General features: G+C 33.7%; 1 protein-coding gene across 1 annotated transcript in view; it reads left to right on the forward strand.

The window, feature by feature from the left end:
* PIGF (phosphatidylinositol glycan anchor biosynthesis class F) overlaps nt 1-17,424 on the forward strand; it is a 30,293-nt gene that overhangs the window by 10,040 nt on the left and 2,829 nt on the right. The window contains exon 5 of the mRNA XM_061155479.1: nt 8,974-9,082. Within this exon, the coding sequence (XP_061011462.1) occupies nt 8,974-9,082 (109 nt within the window). The remainder of the gene's footprint in view (nt 1-8,973; nt 9,083-17,424) is intronic.

Below are 17,424 nucleotides of genomic sequence, written 5' to 3' on the forward strand. Positions count from 1 at the left end.
TTTTGAATGAGGGAGGAAATAATCTGATACAGTAACTTGTTTAATGTTAGAGTTAGCCTTAAATGTTCACTTTTATGCAAAAAATTTCAAAAATTCAAAGATCTGGTGATTCTGCAGTGGCTTCATATTAGTATGAAATACCTAAGAAAAACAATTACTTGTGTGTTATTTTGAAATTATTTGAATATATTGACTTTATTTATATTGAGTCACAACTTTAATTTAAAATAATGTTATTATAATTTAAGGAGGTTATATAGAACATATGAATAATACTTTTCTTTCTATCCAGAAACCATTTTCAACAGAAATTAAAGTTCTGATTTGAAGTACTTATGCTATAGTTCTAATTCACTGAAAGTGTTTAAAATACCTTAAAGTACTGATTGAAGATTTTAGAACTTTAAATTTTTATCATTCATCCTGTATTTTAGTATAGAAGACATAGTAGAGTAGTTGAGGTTTTTTCCTTTTGTTTTGCTTATTTAAAGTTGGCCCTTGTATTATTTTTGAAATATAACTAGTTCAGGTGTTCAGTACGAATAGCTCAATTTTGAATTGGGCTGCATCTTGTTCAGTATTGAATCAATATTTTGTACTATTTTTAAGTGAAATATCATTATATCCTAATTTTTAGTGTATTTATTTGCATGTTTAACACTGAGTAGATGATAATTAAATAAAGACTGAAGACACCAAAGCTCTGAATTTGAGAACTGTGTAGGAGATGCATCCCAAGAGTAAAGGGCCAGTTCTGACACTATTCAGATTGAATAGTAATTAAATGACTGTTTTAACAAGACTTTTTCTTAAAGTCATGTAAAGTTATTGTAAATTTTTTTATAAGGAATGCTATTTTAAAGAAGCTTGAAGATAGAAAAGTCATTTGGTTTCCTAAAAAATTCTAGCAACTTCTTTTTGGTATACTTTATTACTGAATATACTCAATTTGTACTAGTTTACTTCAATTTGTTGCTTTGGTGTTGTAATTATTGTGGGGCCTTTTTTTTTTTTTTTTTTCCATTTGTTGACTTCCTTATGAAGGAAAATAATAATTTGACTGTCTTCATCCTATATTTGTCATTCAAGTTTGCTTTTTCTTTTATCAGTTTATTTTATGCTTTTATTTGAATGTTTCAGAATCTGATCACTGTTCATGAAATGAAAAAATTTAATTTCTGAATACATTCCTGAATCTGTGATTATCTTGCCAAGCTAAAGACAGCCTATAAGCCCTATTTGTATAGTGAAAACAATAGGCCTCTTTTTGCCATCTTTGTGTTGAAATGGACTTTATATTGAAAAAACCACTGTGGACATTAAAAGTGAAAGGACAGTGAATGACCAGTTTTTATATGTATTAAAATTAGGTAATTTAGTCTTAATGTGGGTACAAAAATTTAGTAGCAAAGAGACATTGGTTTTAATATTTATTCAGTGGGGGAAGGGGAAGTTTATGTAAGACTTCTGTAAGTATCTTTAGCCACTAGGAGGAGTTGTTTAGTGCCTCTTTTTTAGATAGAGATCAACAGTTAAAAAGATCAACTCCATCTAAACAAGCACTGTTTTGATGACAGGCTGTCTGAGCCATAGTATTTATTGTTAACTATTTCAGATAACTGATACAGTGTCTGGAACATAGATAGTAGGTATTTGAAATGGTTTATTTATTTCAATTAAGATTTCATAAAATGAATTTCAGTGGAGTCAAATAATGTGGACATTTACTTAGAACTCACTGTCATAAAGACTGATATGTAATATTTAGTCACTTTTAGGTTTGTTTACAGAATAGTGCACTATGTATTCTGTTCTCATATATATATATAAAACTTAACTATGAAGAAATTAGCCATTAACCACTGAATTCCAATGGCTTTATGTGGAAATTTATAAAATGAAAATAAATCAATGTCAGTGCTGCTATAAATCAGTGAATAGAAAGGAATTTATGCTTTTTGTTTTTTACAAAAGAATATTATAAGACTTCAAATAATAGAAAAATATCAAAAGTTAAAGATCTTAGAATGCTATGTAAGGAACAGCTGTTACTAACAGATTTTATATGTTCCAGATTTTATCTATACAAAAATATATGTAATTTAAAAACAAAACTGGTTATACTAGTCACTGCTTTATAATTTCCTTTGCTTTTCACTTATTGGGCTGGTAGGGAAATGGCAGCAACTTCTCTTCTCTCCTTAAATCTTCCTAAACTAATCGTTGGGAAAGAATGGGATCACCATGATTTAATTAGGCTAATCATCAGAGATGAGATGAATGTTGGCAACTAATCATCATTTTAAGTATTCCATGTACCATGATTTAACTAATTTCCTATTGAGGGTTATTATCAAATTTTCATGATATAAATAATGTTGTTATGAACAATCTTTGTACAATTTTGTATACTTGTACACTGATTTCTGTATACCAGATTTCTGGAGTGGAATTCCTAGGTCAAAAGAAGTTGATAGACATCACCAAATTAAAATTCTAATTTGAAATACACACACACACACACACACACACACACACATATATATACTTTATTATTTTACATATATATAGCTTCCCAGGTGGCACAGTGGTAAAGAATTGCCTGCCAATGCAGGAGACCCAGGTTCAATACCTGGGTTGGAAAGACCCCCTGGAGTAGAAAGTGGCAACCCACTCCAGTATTCTTGCCTGGAAAATTCCATGGACAGAGGAGGCTGGCGGGCTATAGTCCATGAGGTCGCAAAGAGTTGTACAGATCATCTGAGCACATCTGACCCACATCACACAACTAGGCACACACATCATTATCAGAACTCACACACACAAACATACATACACCTCAACAGAGTGCCAGTTTCCCTGAATCCCCATCAGTGCTGTTTATACTCTTTATCAGTCTCCCAGGGCTGCTGCCTACTGGGTTTTACCCAAGAAGCAGACTGTTCTCCTATAGTTTCATCTGATTCCTAATGGGATCCATAAGCCCTGGTCAGAAAATTTTTTTTAATTTATAGAACCACCATTCATTAAATTTCAGCTGAATATTTCTGATTAAATTGCAAAGACACCATTTCCCTTGCCTTGGCTCTCTGCCTCCATTCTTTCCTTCTGCCTCATGTCACCAAAAATTTGATAGAAAAGAACATCCAGTCCTCAAAATGCAACTTCAAGACTTGAAAAATTGATGTTGGTTAAGATGGGAAGGCACCTTCAAGCAACGCATTCATTTTATCCAAGCAAATGGGTAGTTTGGGCAGCCTGACCATATGAAGTATGGGCAAGTTGAAAAGAAATGGTCTGACAACGCCTAGAAACAAGCTGTAGAAGAAGAAAAAGGCATGTAGAAGACAAGGAACTCAGCCTGGAAGAAAATACTACCCAAGGAACACAAACACAAAAGCTCCACACAGTTTACCACAGAAAAAAATGTTATTAAGGATATTAATGCAATAAAATAAGAGTTCAAAGATGAGATAATTAAAATGAGGTGGAGAAGGAAATTGAAAAATTAATGAAATAAATTGAGGATCCAGATCATAGTATTAGATCATAAATTAGAAACATAGATGAATTACAAAATCAAGTTGTAGCAGCAAGAAAGGTTTGAGCTAATCAAAATGAATGAAGGCTAACGGGGGTTGGGAAGAATAAAGCAATTAGAGAAGAAATGATAAATATAGAGAACACACAAAGGAGGTCAACTTAAGACAAGTTAGTACCTCTGAAATACAAAGCCAAAAATACTTCAACGGTATGATAGAAGAGAGTTTCCCCAGATGAAGGAATTACTGAGTGTGTATATAAGGGGGTTACTATATCAAGAAAATAGTTGAATGAATTGGAGTTCAGAACAGAATATAAATACTGCATAAATATCGTAGTAATGGAAGTTATACAGTGGGTGAAGGGAAGATGGAGAAAGATGCACCCACAGCCCCTCTGGCTACCCCCAGATCCTGAGCCTAGTTGCTACAATGTCTTCAGGAACGCTTAAAATTCTACATACTAAGCAATGAGTCTTTACCTTATGCCTAGTCCTTTTTATCTTCTGGGCCCAGAACACTGAGAGCCAGGCTTGTACCATCTAGGCAGAATACTGAAATGACTTCTCTCTGGGAAGAATGGTACCAAACACCTATAGACACTGACATTTGAGATTTCTCTTAACGGGCAGGGTTCCTACACATTTCCTGGAGCAGTGAAGCCCAGCAGTTGAATCATGCTACTCGTGTACAGTGATCATCCAGCCATCTGTTTATAGAGCTTCACTTTTTTGTTGTCTTTTTAAAAAGCACATTATTGAGATATAACTTCAAGCCATAAAACTCACCCATTTAAAGTGTACAGTTCAAGGGGACTTCCCTGGTGGTCCAGTGGTTAAGACTCCACGCTTCCACTGCAGGGGACAGAGGTTCAATTCCTGGTTGGGTAACTAAGATCCCACATAACGGCCAAAAAATAAAGCAATAAAATGTATAACTCGATAGTGTTTTTGTATAGGTACTGTTTTGTAACCATCAGCACAATCGAAGAACATTTCATCACCCCAAAAGAAATACCTGTTAACAGTCGTTCTCCATTCCCACCCTTCTCTCCCACCCACCCCCTTACTCTCCATCCCAGGCAAACACTAAAGTACTTTCTGTCTCTATAAATTTGCCTTTTCTGGACATTTCATATATAGTGTTTTACATTTAAGTAGAATGGTAACTGAAGAATCACTAGACATTTGAAGGACACCTCTAAGCTGAAAACCAGAAATGCAAACAACAAAAAAGAAACTCAGTGGAAATAAAAGCAGTGTAAGAACCAGAAAATAACTTTTAAAATATATATTTTTACATCCATAAACATGAACAGGAGGTAATCAAAAGGAATATTCAGAGAAGAAAGCTTCTTGGGAATTAAAAAATTCAACAGAAGTAGGGACAAAGTTGAAAAGATCCTTTAGTCAAACAAAAAGGCAAAGATATGGGAAATGGGTTAAAAAGTAAGAAGATTAGAGAATTAATTCATAATGATAGTATCCCCAGCAAAAGAGTAAGAAAAACAAAATTCTTAAGGGATCTGGGCATCAAAAGGCAAGTCTTTAAATAAATGAAAATTTCAAGAACTAAAAACTTGAGAGTCTAAATTAAGAAAGCCCATGTGTATTTCTGGCATAATGGATGAAAAGACCCACTCCAAGACATATTAATGTGAAATTTTAGATAACAAGAAATAAAGAGATGCTTCTAAAGGCTCCCAGAGAGGATGGTGGGAGGATGGGGCATAGAGAACATGTTACTTACAGAGAACTGGGAGCCAGATGGCCCTGAACTTTTCAAGCAGGAATCAGAAAACAGTGTAGCAATGCCTTCAACGTTCTGAGACAAAATGATTGCCAACAGTTACAGTAAAGTCACTGTCAGACTTTAAACATCTCTAAACTCTGTTTTCCCCCTACATTTTCTCAGGAATGTATTAAAGGATGTGCTTTTTAAAAGGGGGAAGTAGAAGGAAGAAGTCTTGAAATTCAGAAAAATGGAGACCCAGAAGCAGGGACAGAGGCCAAGGGAATTCACGAGATGGTGTAGGGCGCTCGCAGGAACACAGTTGCTCCTGAGGCTTAGACAGCAAGCAGGGCAGTTTAGAGCAGGTGAGGTGTCCCCCCAAGAGAGTGGGGAGATCAGAGAGGGGAAGTACCAACAAGCATTTACAGGGACATTTGGTTTCCTTGGAATATTTGAGAATGACTTAGTGACAGCTATGTAAACAAATGGAGGGTAAGAAAGAGAGGCATTCTTAATATCCAAAGAAAATGAAAATTTTACTCGAAGAAAGAGTGTAATTATGGTTAGCTGTATGCTTCAGCTGTGATGAATGTTTCCATAATCATCATAATGCAGGTACAGCTGAGAGGAGGAGATATTATCGTCAAAGAGGATGAGGAGTCAGAGAGAAATGTGTATGCGGGGATGGGAGGCTTGTGGGTGAAGAGTTCTAAATCCTCTTCTCCCACTGTAGAGAGCAGAAAGTAAGTAAATCTTGAAAAACTAAACTAAATCTTGAAAAATCTTTAAATATGAGGTACATGGAAAAAACAGTGAAGAGCTGAAACTGTCTGCTATTTAGAAGCTGAAATCAGGAGTGAGAAGGGATCAGAGAGGGGTTATACTAGTCTAATTGTGATCTTTGATTTTAAAGATATTTATATATATTTTTGATAAATATAAATTTTTAATTTTAAAAAGATAGGCTACATATTTCTTCTAATTTTTAAGCTAGGTCTTGGTTCCATTTTTTTCTGCGTTTGTTGTAAGATTGTAAATACTCTTCATACATCAAACAAACAAAATAGAGGACGATCTCTTGGATATTTGCCCTTATTTTAACAAATATAAGATGACCACAAGTGTACTTATAACAATGAAAAACAAAGTGTGAAGACATGGATCTTGCCCCTTGAAATTCAGGAACTTGGAGCTTAGATTAGACATGTACATAAATCTTATTAGACATGTACATAAATCTTATTAGACTTACCTCATATTGCTGACTGGATTTAAAGCCTTCAGAGACTTCTCTTGACTTCTTTTGACTTAAAAAATTTGACTTTAAGGCTTTTATAAAATCCTAACCCTAAATCTACCACAATGAGATACCACTTCACCACTCACTAAGATGGCTATAATCAGTAGTAGCAAGTGTTAGCGAGGATCTGGAAATTGGAACCCACAAACACTGCTGATGGGAATATAAAATAGCTCAGCTGCTTTGGATGATAGTCTGGCATTTCCTCAGAAGGTTAAGCACAGAGTTATCAGCAAGTCTATTTCTTAGTATATTCCCAAGAAAAACATATGTCCACACAAAACTTATATATGAATGTTTATAGTAGCATTAGATGTAATAGCCAAAAAGTCAAAACAACCCAGGTGTCCATCAACTAATGTGTAGAAAAAATAAAATGTGATATATCTGTATAATAAAATGTTATTTGGCAATAAAAGGGAATGACATTTTTACGTGCTACAAAACTGATGAACCTTGGCAACTATGCTAAGTGAAATAATCCACTCACAGAAGACCACACATTGATTTCATTTGCATGAAATGTTCAGAATAGGCAAATCCATAGAGACAGAAAGTGGATTAGTGATCTAGAGGGAAGGGGAAATTGGGAGTGACTGCTAATGTAAAGGGTTTTGTTTTGTGGGTGATGATTGTGCGTTTCTGTTAATATACTAAAAACATTGAGTTGTGCACTTTAAGTGAATCGTATGGCTGGAAAAGGTTTCTCTTTAGCATTTTTTTTTTTTTTACTGTATTCAATAAAGCCATTATTTTTTTAAAAATCCTACTCTAACCTACTTTTCCAGTGTTGTTACCCATTCTTCCACTTGGGCTCAACCAATTTTACTTATGTTCTTTTAACCTATAATATATCTCTTTCTCCATTTCTTCAAGACCAAATACTGCTCATTCTTCCAAATTCAGCTGAACTTCCTCTTTCATAAAAAAAGAAAAAAAGTAAAACTCTGCTTAGCAGAAAGTAAACTCTGCTCTCAACTTTTGTTTCTCTTGGCAAATCACTTTACACATTGCAATACCAAGAGTTGTATGTTTTGGTGAAAGGTAGTCAACGTTTCTCAGCAACATAAAGTAAAAAATTACCTTAGACAAACCTTTTAATTGCCTGAATCGTACAATTCTCTCTTTACATTCAACTCATCAGTTTTTTCACCTCTAAGACTGGAATAGATCCCTGTTCTGTTGAATGTTAGTTGAAGAAATTGACTTTTCTTTTTAAGTGTTACACAAAATAGAAAAGAACAATTAAGCCTAACCAGTAACACAGATGTGGATATATGGGGGTTGCTTCCGATCTTTTTCCCGCTCCAGTTTTCAACAGAAACAGGCTGAAGCTCTTAACTCATTGTAGGTGAGGGAAAGGTAGTAATGAGATGGATAGGTGATGGGACGTTGGTTTATGGACTGACTTGTCATTCTGGATGGTTTTAATTCAGTGTACTTTATGTGTATAGTAATTAACCTGTTTCTAAAGCAGTCATCTAACAAAGCAAATGTTTCCCCCCTTTACCACACTAACGGAAGAAACTGCTTTTCATAAACTTCAGAATAACTAAACACTGCATTTCAAACAGTTGAATATTTGGACTCCAGTTACTGCATTTTGGGGGAGTGGTTTACTCCACTGTAATGAGATTCTTATTCCACCCAGTTAAGTGATCACATTAGGGGCAGACTGAAGCCAAGACTTACTAAGAGACAGGCAGAATTATGTCTTTCCACCTTTACACTGTAAGATGTGCACTTAATAAATAAGAATGGTAGGCCACATCATTGGATCTTTTGTAATATTTTGTTCTCATTCTCTACTCCTTTCCCACCAAATAAGAGTTTATTTTCTTAAATGAAATGTGCCGTAAGGGACTAGTTGAATAAATGATGCTTCCTTGGGACAAAGGAATACTAGTAAAACTGTTAACAGGAAGATACACAGCAAAACCGTGTTTATGACATGGTACATTTGAGTTTTGTTTTGAAGGGTTTATATACATGTGTGCATATAAGCAAATGTGCATATATCATTTCTAAACAAAATTGTGTGGTTTTGTGTGTATAAAATATTTCTGGAAAGCTATGTACTAAGTTGGTAATAGTCATTTCTGGGAAAAGGAACCAAAGTTGATAATAAGGGTGAGAGGAGGATTTAGCATTCATTGCAAATACTCTTTTGTATTGTTTGACTTTCAGTATGTGTATATGTTACTTTTCCAACTGAAAACCACTTATATCTTCTTGCCAATTAATTGTTAATGATTCATGGCAAATATTTATGTGTCAATTTGAGATGCTTATTTGAAATGAAAACACGTACATATGTATGGTGTTAATATATGCTATTCGTTTGATTTCCCAGCAGCTGAGATCTGTTCCACCAATGATATATATATTTGTGTTTTACAGAGTTACGTCCGTTTGGGAGAATAGTCTTCAGATCACTACAATTTCTAGTTTTGTAGGAATATGGCTTGGTGCTTTTCCTATTCCACTGGATTGGGGAAGACCGTGGCAGGTTGGTTTCAACTCCTTAAAGCAGCAAAGTAAACGTTTGTACAGTGAGGGTAAAACTGATGATGCCAACGAGTGTATATATAACTTGTTTCATTGTTCAGTTAAGTAGGGATGTCGGTTCCCTCTGTCACTGTCATCCGGGTGACTTATTGGGGCCTCAGTGCTACAGGTATCCAGATTAGCCTGTTTCTGTCTTCCAGCACTATTTTAGCATATAGCAAAGTTGATTTTGAAATAATTGTTTGTGAATTAGAGGAAACAAACATCAGATTTTTCATTTTCTATCACAATAGGGTATAGCTAATAAGCTAGGTGAAGCACCGTAAGTATTCTTTTTATCCGCATTTTACAGATGAGAAAACTGATACCTAGAGGACATGTGATATTTCCAAGGTCACTGAGCTAGTGATGAATACATCTTTGTCATAATTTTTAATGGCTTTGTAGTAAATCATTGTATAGTTATTCTAAAATTTAACAAATTTGCTATTGATCATTTAAATTATTGCTAATAATTTACCATTTTTACTATTTTACTGTTATAAACAATGTTATGATAAAGATCTTTTAATCTGTATCTTAATGGATGTTTCCAATTATCAAGATAATTTCTCCCAAATCAATTTTAGTATTAAAAAATAAATATACTTTATTTTTTCAAAATGAAAATTTTTCTCTTGATTACAAAGACAGTGTACATTTATTTAGAAAACTTCAGCAGTACTAATAATTATAAAAAGTAAGTAAAAATGATCAAATATCCAGCCACCCAGAGGCAACTCCCATTTGTGTTTTGGTGACAGTTTTTGCAGCTCTCTCTTTGTGTAACTATTCATAGTACACATATTATTTTTAATCTGTTTCTTTCCCCTTCCACAGTATATTATGGAACTCATTCCATGTCAGTGAAAAGTTGCATGGGTGTAATACTGTATTATTTGGGTAAAATCATATATGAATTTCTTATGAATGGATATTTAGATTATTTACAGTTTTCACTATTATTATCATAATTATCATAAAACATACATCCTTGCAGTTTTGTCCAGTTTTCTCCTTAAATTTGTCTTAGTTTGTCCAGTTTTCTCTTTAAAATAAATTCCTAGGTAATGAATCTCTAATATGTGTCTCACTTTCCAAAGGCCATTGAGGGAGCTGGATTGTATGTCTTGCACTTAACTGCCTACTTTTTAAGGCCATTTTTTGTGGTTTCTATTAGATGTTGTGTCTCCCTAACAAATGAGTTGTTGTTTTACATTCCATAAGTCTGGTAGGTTTGCCCTTCCCTGTAATAGTTCTTCACCTACTTATATGTTAGAGAAATCCCTGGAGGTTTGGCATGCATGGTGTCACTGATACCATTCCCAAGGTTATAGTATTAATAAAGGTTTCTTTTATATTCTCTTGGCCATCTCAGTGATTGCTGGGAAATAGAGATTCATCTGTACTCAAGTTACCATCTTATGAAACTTAATTTCATTCTATAGTGTCATAATTTCTAAATTGGAGGACAGTCAAAATCACTGAAAAGTATACATAGGAAATTGTGTCTTAATCCCTTATTTCAGATATATGAAATTAAATCTAATACAAAGTATCAATATATAACGCACCATGGGCCATCAGCTTATGAGTTGGTAAGGTAACATGTAATTAGCTTGTTAGTTTGCATATAGATGGAATATTTTGGAGTGTAAAAGTTTGATATCTTGTTGTTGTTTAGTCACTAAGTCGTGTCCAAGTCTTTGTGATCCCATAGACTAGCACACCAGGCTTCCTTGTCCTTCACTATCTCCTGGCGTTTGCTCAAACTCATGTCCATCAAGTCAGTGATGCCATCCAACCATCTCATCCTCTGTTGCCCCCTTCTCCTCCTGCCCTCAATCTTTCTCAGCATCAGGGTCTTTTCCAATGAGTTGACTCTTTGCATCTTACACCTGTATAAATAAGTCTTAAGACTGTGCAGGGATATCCCTGGTGGTCCAGTGGTTAAAACTTTGCCTTCTGGTGCAGGGGGCGTGGGTTTGATCCCTGATTAGGAAACTAAGATCCCACATACTATGTGGTGCAGCCAAAGATGGGGGGAAAGACAGGCAAAAAAGACTGTGCAGAAGTAGATGTTGAATTATGAGGAGTAGATGCATCTTTCTAAAATCTGGGTTTAGGTTTGTGTAGAAAATATATATTTCAATTATTTACAATTCAATTATCCATTTTTGATTGTTTAGGCTTCTAGCTAGTGACTCTCATTTTTCTATCTCAATTCTTATTTACAGTAAGAGGTGAACTGGATCCAAATTAATGGTATCAGACTTTTAAAATTAATATAAATGTTCTATTTGAATTGTTGACTTAAAAAAAAATTCTAGCTAGCTAATTTAGTATGTAACAAATGTTGGTCTTCATTAGGAATGTTTCATTTGACTGGAATATTACTGGTTATTTAATAATCTTTACTGCTGGCTTGTTTTAAGAGTATTCCAAGTTAATGAGCCACTTATTTACTATCATCTTTCAAAATTATGATAGATATGTATTCACTATCATCTTTTAAAATTATGATAGATATGTTAGAAGTGATATATAATTAATCATCTTTTATTCAAATAATAATTACCTGCCCCTCCCCAGTTTAGCAATTATTTACTAGTTTAACAATTATAAACTAAAGAAATGATGTCTTTTTTTTTTTCACTTTTTATTTTAATCAAAGTTTTCTGTTCTGTTGTGTTTTTTTCTTTGTAAACCTAACCACACAATAAGTACTCAATGTGGCTCACGATGCTGACAGAATCTGCCAGAGAAACAATAAACCAGATAAAAGATTATGGCATTATTTCAGAATGGAGATTTTTCTAAAGTAGAATTTCAGAAGAAGAAAACTTCTGTCTATACTTTATTATTTAAACTTTAATATTAGGAAGAGATTTTAGTTCTGTATTCCTTGTAGCCCAATAAAGATTTGATATGTTTGTGGTAAAGTAAGCTTTTCTGGGTTGTGATCTGATTTTACTTATGTTTAATAAAAATAAGTAAACTTGGAGAAGCAAGAGTATCTGGTTAAGCAATTACACTTTCTTTAAAAACACATACACACAAACCAACTCACAAAAACTTCAACATATTTTAGTTCCATTTTTCTACTTTGTACTCAATCTGTGTATAAAGTGCCCAGAGGCCAAGCATAAGATTATATAGTGATGTGAGTTCTGTATTGAGCAAGTTCAAGAATATTTATAGTTTTTAAGTTGTTTCAGAATTTAGTGACTGGGAAGGCCCACTGAAAATACATAACCTTAATGAAAAGGTTTTTCACTTACTAAAATAGGAATTTTAAAAAATTTTAAGTAATGACAAATGACAAAAGATACCAGGCATCTTTATAATTGGAGGAAGCCTTCCATTTCTAGTAGGCAACAAGAGAATTTGGTGAAAGGGAATATGGTTGATGGCTGCCTGCTATGTTGTTGGTCATCTTATTGTTTTCTTTGAAAGTAATTCAAAGTCATCTTGCTTCTCTTCCCTGCCTTAATTATTACATTATAAACATTGAATTGTCCATAACCCAGACTGCCTTCTTCACCCCCAGAGAAAACTTATAGCTGCAGTAACTGACAAAATTTTTGATTATGGAAAATCTTTTTACATTATAATTTGATGTTTCCATCTGCTGTAAAAATAGCTAATCAATAAGTATTTGTTGAGTTCGTACTGTGTACAAAGTACATATTCTATATAAGTTATAACAGAAATATTACCAGGACTGGAATTTAATTGTTTGGTAATGATAATTTAGATCCAGAGTGTGAGTTAGATTCTGATTCAGATTTAATATGCTCTAAATATTTTCAGAATATATGGTTATCAGCTTTTCATCTGGAAAATGTCTTAATTCTTTACTTATCAAAAATCGGCACTTCACATTATTAAAAAAATTAGTACAAAGTTAAGAATTGATCTTGGTCATTCTAAACAAAGGAAATTTACATGAAGTTTTTAAACCCACATGTTTTATTAATAGGTAGACAGATAACAGGATTTTTAAGAGCTGAGGCATCCAATTACTGGGTTCAAACCCTGGCTCTGACACTTTCTAGTGAGGATTAAATAATATAATTCTAAATTACATAGTTCAGAACCCAACAGTTAACTGCTTAACTGATGTTATAGGCATTTATGACCTATAAAAGGAGTAGGTTAATGACTGTTTTTTCTTAGCATTCCCAAAAAACTGCCAATTCATTATTTGAATTCTCCAGAGAATGTGCATTAGCTCAGCTTGTTTTATTCATTCTGCACAACAGTCCTTAAATTGGTAGAGTGGATTGTTAACTCATCTTTTTGTTTCTCTGGTATTTGGGTATTTAGGGTATTTGGATTTCACGTAATTTTCAATCCTGTCTGACATTTCAGATGGCAGTAGAGGGAAAACACAGTATCTCTTTGTTTATGGACCAGACATGGGGCTTGGCACTGTCACACAAGTAACTTAATCCTGGTAACCATAGTGCAAGGCCGGTTTCATCCTCATTTCTACACATAAGAGAGCCAAGTGTGAGGAGAGGAGTATGCATCTTGTTCAGCATTTCTTGACTGATTAGAGGAAGACTCAGAATCTAGCGCTCCAGGACACCATGATTCTTTTTATCCCTGTTCTTTAACAATGGCCATGGCTTAGATTTTTTTGAAAAAGGTCGAGTAGTTATTATATTGTATTTCTTTCCCCACACGAGAATCTCATTTAAATGCCACAACCCCTCAGTTGGTAGTGTATGTTAGGCCAAAAAATTTAATATATTTGTAGGAGAGTATTTGAAGCTAATACATATGAGGATTTTGTACCTAGAAAACCAACAAATACCTTTAAACTCTGTGGACTTCCAGTGCTACTATCTCCAAAATGGAATTGAACACAAAATCAAATCTCTTCTGAGTGTATTTGTTTCTTATAAAGTTAAAAAGCGAAATGGATAGAGATTGTCTTTAAAACAATTTAAAATTGTTAAATATTTGTACTTATTCCCATCAGATACCAGATAAATGAGGCATTGTTAAATTTAAAAATTATTTTTTGTTTTCTCTGGTTTTATCAGATTTTAAAATTAATATCTGTGAGACATATATTCATTATTAAAAGTCACAGGTGCCACAGATAATACTTTAATAAATTGATGCTGGAGATCATTAGGAAAATTAAATGAATCACAGCAAATAATGGTAGAGAAAAGGATGAAGCCAAGATTATGGATTTAATTATTGAAAGAGTGCATATTTTTAGGTTAATTGGTGTTTCTGTTACTAAAGGTCTTACAGTGTTTTAGACAAACCAAAATAAAATATTAATTTATATGAATGTGAGTTACATACTTCAAGCATGGGAAAAATATTAGTATTTAACTGATAGAAAGTGGTTTGGGATTTAAAAGGTAGGTTCATTGTAGGGCAATGATACTGAAGATGATATGCTAGTAGGACTTTCATGTGATAGAGAAGAGTGCTGGCTAAGGTAAAACTCATTTGCATGGTCCTGGCAGGGACCTTATATCGTCACTTTGACAAGAAGTTCCAGCCTGGAGACTGTGGCCCTCTCCACAAATAGCTCTTCCTAAATCTGTGTTCTTAGTCACGGGAGAGTGGTAGATATACATGGCTCAGGGCAGAGTTACAACCAACTCTGAACCAACCAACTCTGAGCTACAACCAACCAGAGAATCGTACCCAGATGAGTAGATCCATCTGGTCATGTATTCTCACACCAGACAGTAGCATCTACTTGAAGGACATCTGGAAAAACACATCATTTAAAATGAAATTCAGAGGAAAATATAAATGATCATTTTAAACCAGTTGAAGTTTGAAAGTAAGTAGGTTTTGAAAGATCAATTCTATCAGTCATGCAAATGTAAGTCTATGGTAAGCATGATAAACAAAACATATTAAAAGGTAGTTTGTGTGAAATTTAGAATTGCCTGGGTTTTATCTTCATTTTTTATCTGAAAGAGTTGAGTTGTTCTAAGTATTTCTAGGTTTTCTGATCTGCAGATTAGTCAGTTTTCCCTTGAGATCTCTCATATCACATACCTCTCCAAAAATTATATTGCAACACATTTTTTAAAGTTTGTGTTATTAAAATTTATCTAAAAAATAATCTTAGTTTGCCCCTTAATTGCTTGGTTTATAGTAGGGGCTCTCAATACATAATTTTGAATGAATAGAGCCATTCAAATGGAGACTCTTAAAAATGATAGAAACGTCTAGTATATATAGGTAGGTGTAGTTTTTTAGAAATACTTTAAAAAATAGCTTTAGAGATGGTGTATTTGAGGAATGATAGGGTTGCAGATTGTAATTACAGCTTATTTCGTATGTGCCTATTTAAAAATATGAGCTGAAAGATTATCAATTATAACTCATTGATTGGTCACTTGTCCTATGTGCCAGACCTATGTTTTAGGTATGATTGTAAGTACCACATAGGACATTACCTCATTTGGTCATTACAGTAACCCTGTGAGGTGCATTTTACAGTGATCCTCATTTTGCAGATAAGAAACCAAGGCACAGAAAGGTTAGGCGACTTGCCTAGGGTCATAGTTTTGTTAACTTTTTTTTAAAGTATAGTTGATTTACAATGTTGTGTTACTTCCGGGTGTAAGCAAAGTTATTCAGAATATATATATACACACACATACATACACAGAGAATACTATTCTCTACTACTTAGAACATGCTTTCAAACTCTATATTAGTACATTTTCCTTTCCAAAAATGTAAAGCAGAGTTTTATAGCAGTGCCTGATCAGAAGAATGTAGTGTGGCCTTTGGGTAGAAATAAGCTTAATGTAATTTTGAAGTGTCTTTCAAGCAGCAATAATAGTCATTTTTCTAACAGAAAAACACATATCTGTATTATTTTAAAAGTTTTTTTAAAGCTTATTAGGGTGAAATTGTTTTCTTTCTAAGAGAAAAATAACCTATTGCTAGTACCATGTACTAAGATCCTATGTATCAGGCCTTTGTTAATGCTGATTATTTTAATCGAACACTGACTTTTCAAATGCTGAGACACATAAGGAATTATTTGATTTCGAGCAAGGATAATAGTAGTACTCTAAAGCAGGGTACTTTCTTCATATGATGTAGCTACTTATTTTTTTAGTTTTTCTTTTTGACAGTAACTATAGTAATTTTACCCAATTGCACTATATTATCTTTTGTTATGCAATTGAAAGTTTTCTTTTATTTAGTGATTTTTAAAAAAAATTTTATATTTATAAAAAATTGGATAAAAAGATGGTCTTTTGGTGATAAACACTTGTGACTTTTACATGAATGTCTTTGAGTTTTCTACTTTCCTTAAACAAAACAAGATAATTATATAGCTCCATCTCAGATGACCATCATTTGGAGACATGTTTATAGCAACGGAGTTGAATTGTCTGTTCAATAGATACCATGTGTGTGTGTTTTTAATCCTATTTGTAGTATGAGGAACAATAAACAGAAACATCTCCATATGTGAGATGATACTTTTAAATGGAAAACTTCAAAGTCTATTTATGAAAATACGTGACAAATCTAGGCTTGTTTGACAATTCAGTATGATCTGTTGCCACAGGATAGTTTTTAAATTGTTTTAAAGCAGTTTCAAGAAGGTTAGTAGCAAACCGTTTGAGGAAAGGTTGTTTGTTGGCAGCCTCCTGCCCCTCCCTGACCTCAACTCCCTCCAATAGTCTCTGTGCCATCCCTATCTCAGTTTATAAAAATCAGGAAAGTTTGCCCTTATATAAAGAAAATCTGTTGTTAAAAATGACTGTGTTACAGATAAGGATTACTTACTTAAGGACAATCAAGCAGGAGAGTGTGACCTGTCACTAGCAAACAGTGTCCACAGCTAGTCCAACATTCTGATTTGTTGATGGCATGGATTCCTTGAGATGTTGAATAGCAAGTGTTTCAAACTTTAACCCCTCTTTAGGCAAAACTTTTAAACTTTTTAATATTTACTTCATTTCTGGCATTCCACTGGAGGTGAGGTATAGCAGCTATTTGAAGAATGTGTGTGTAAATGTATCTTTGTGTTTGGAAACAAAGAGCCACACTGAAATTACAAAGTGATTAAAATAGAATTTAGTAACCCAAATTGGAATCTGGCTGGATTCATGAGGGATTATGATTTTCCCTACACTTTGACAATGTGCTCTTTACCAAAGTGCAGGTGCTCACAATTGGCCGATGATGCATAAGCTCACAGCAATGAGAAACACAGGAAAATCGAGTGTTAGTTCAAATGTTTACATAGAGTGTTAAATAAAAACTACTAAGGTAAGAAGTTCAATACTT

This window comes from Dama dama, chromosome 11 (assembly GCF_033118175.1).
Source record: "Dama dama isolate Ldn47 chromosome 11, ASM3311817v1, whole genome shotgun sequence".
NCBI classification, from domain to species: domain Eukaryota; kingdom Metazoa; phylum Chordata; class Mammalia; order Artiodactyla; family Cervidae; genus Dama; species Dama dama.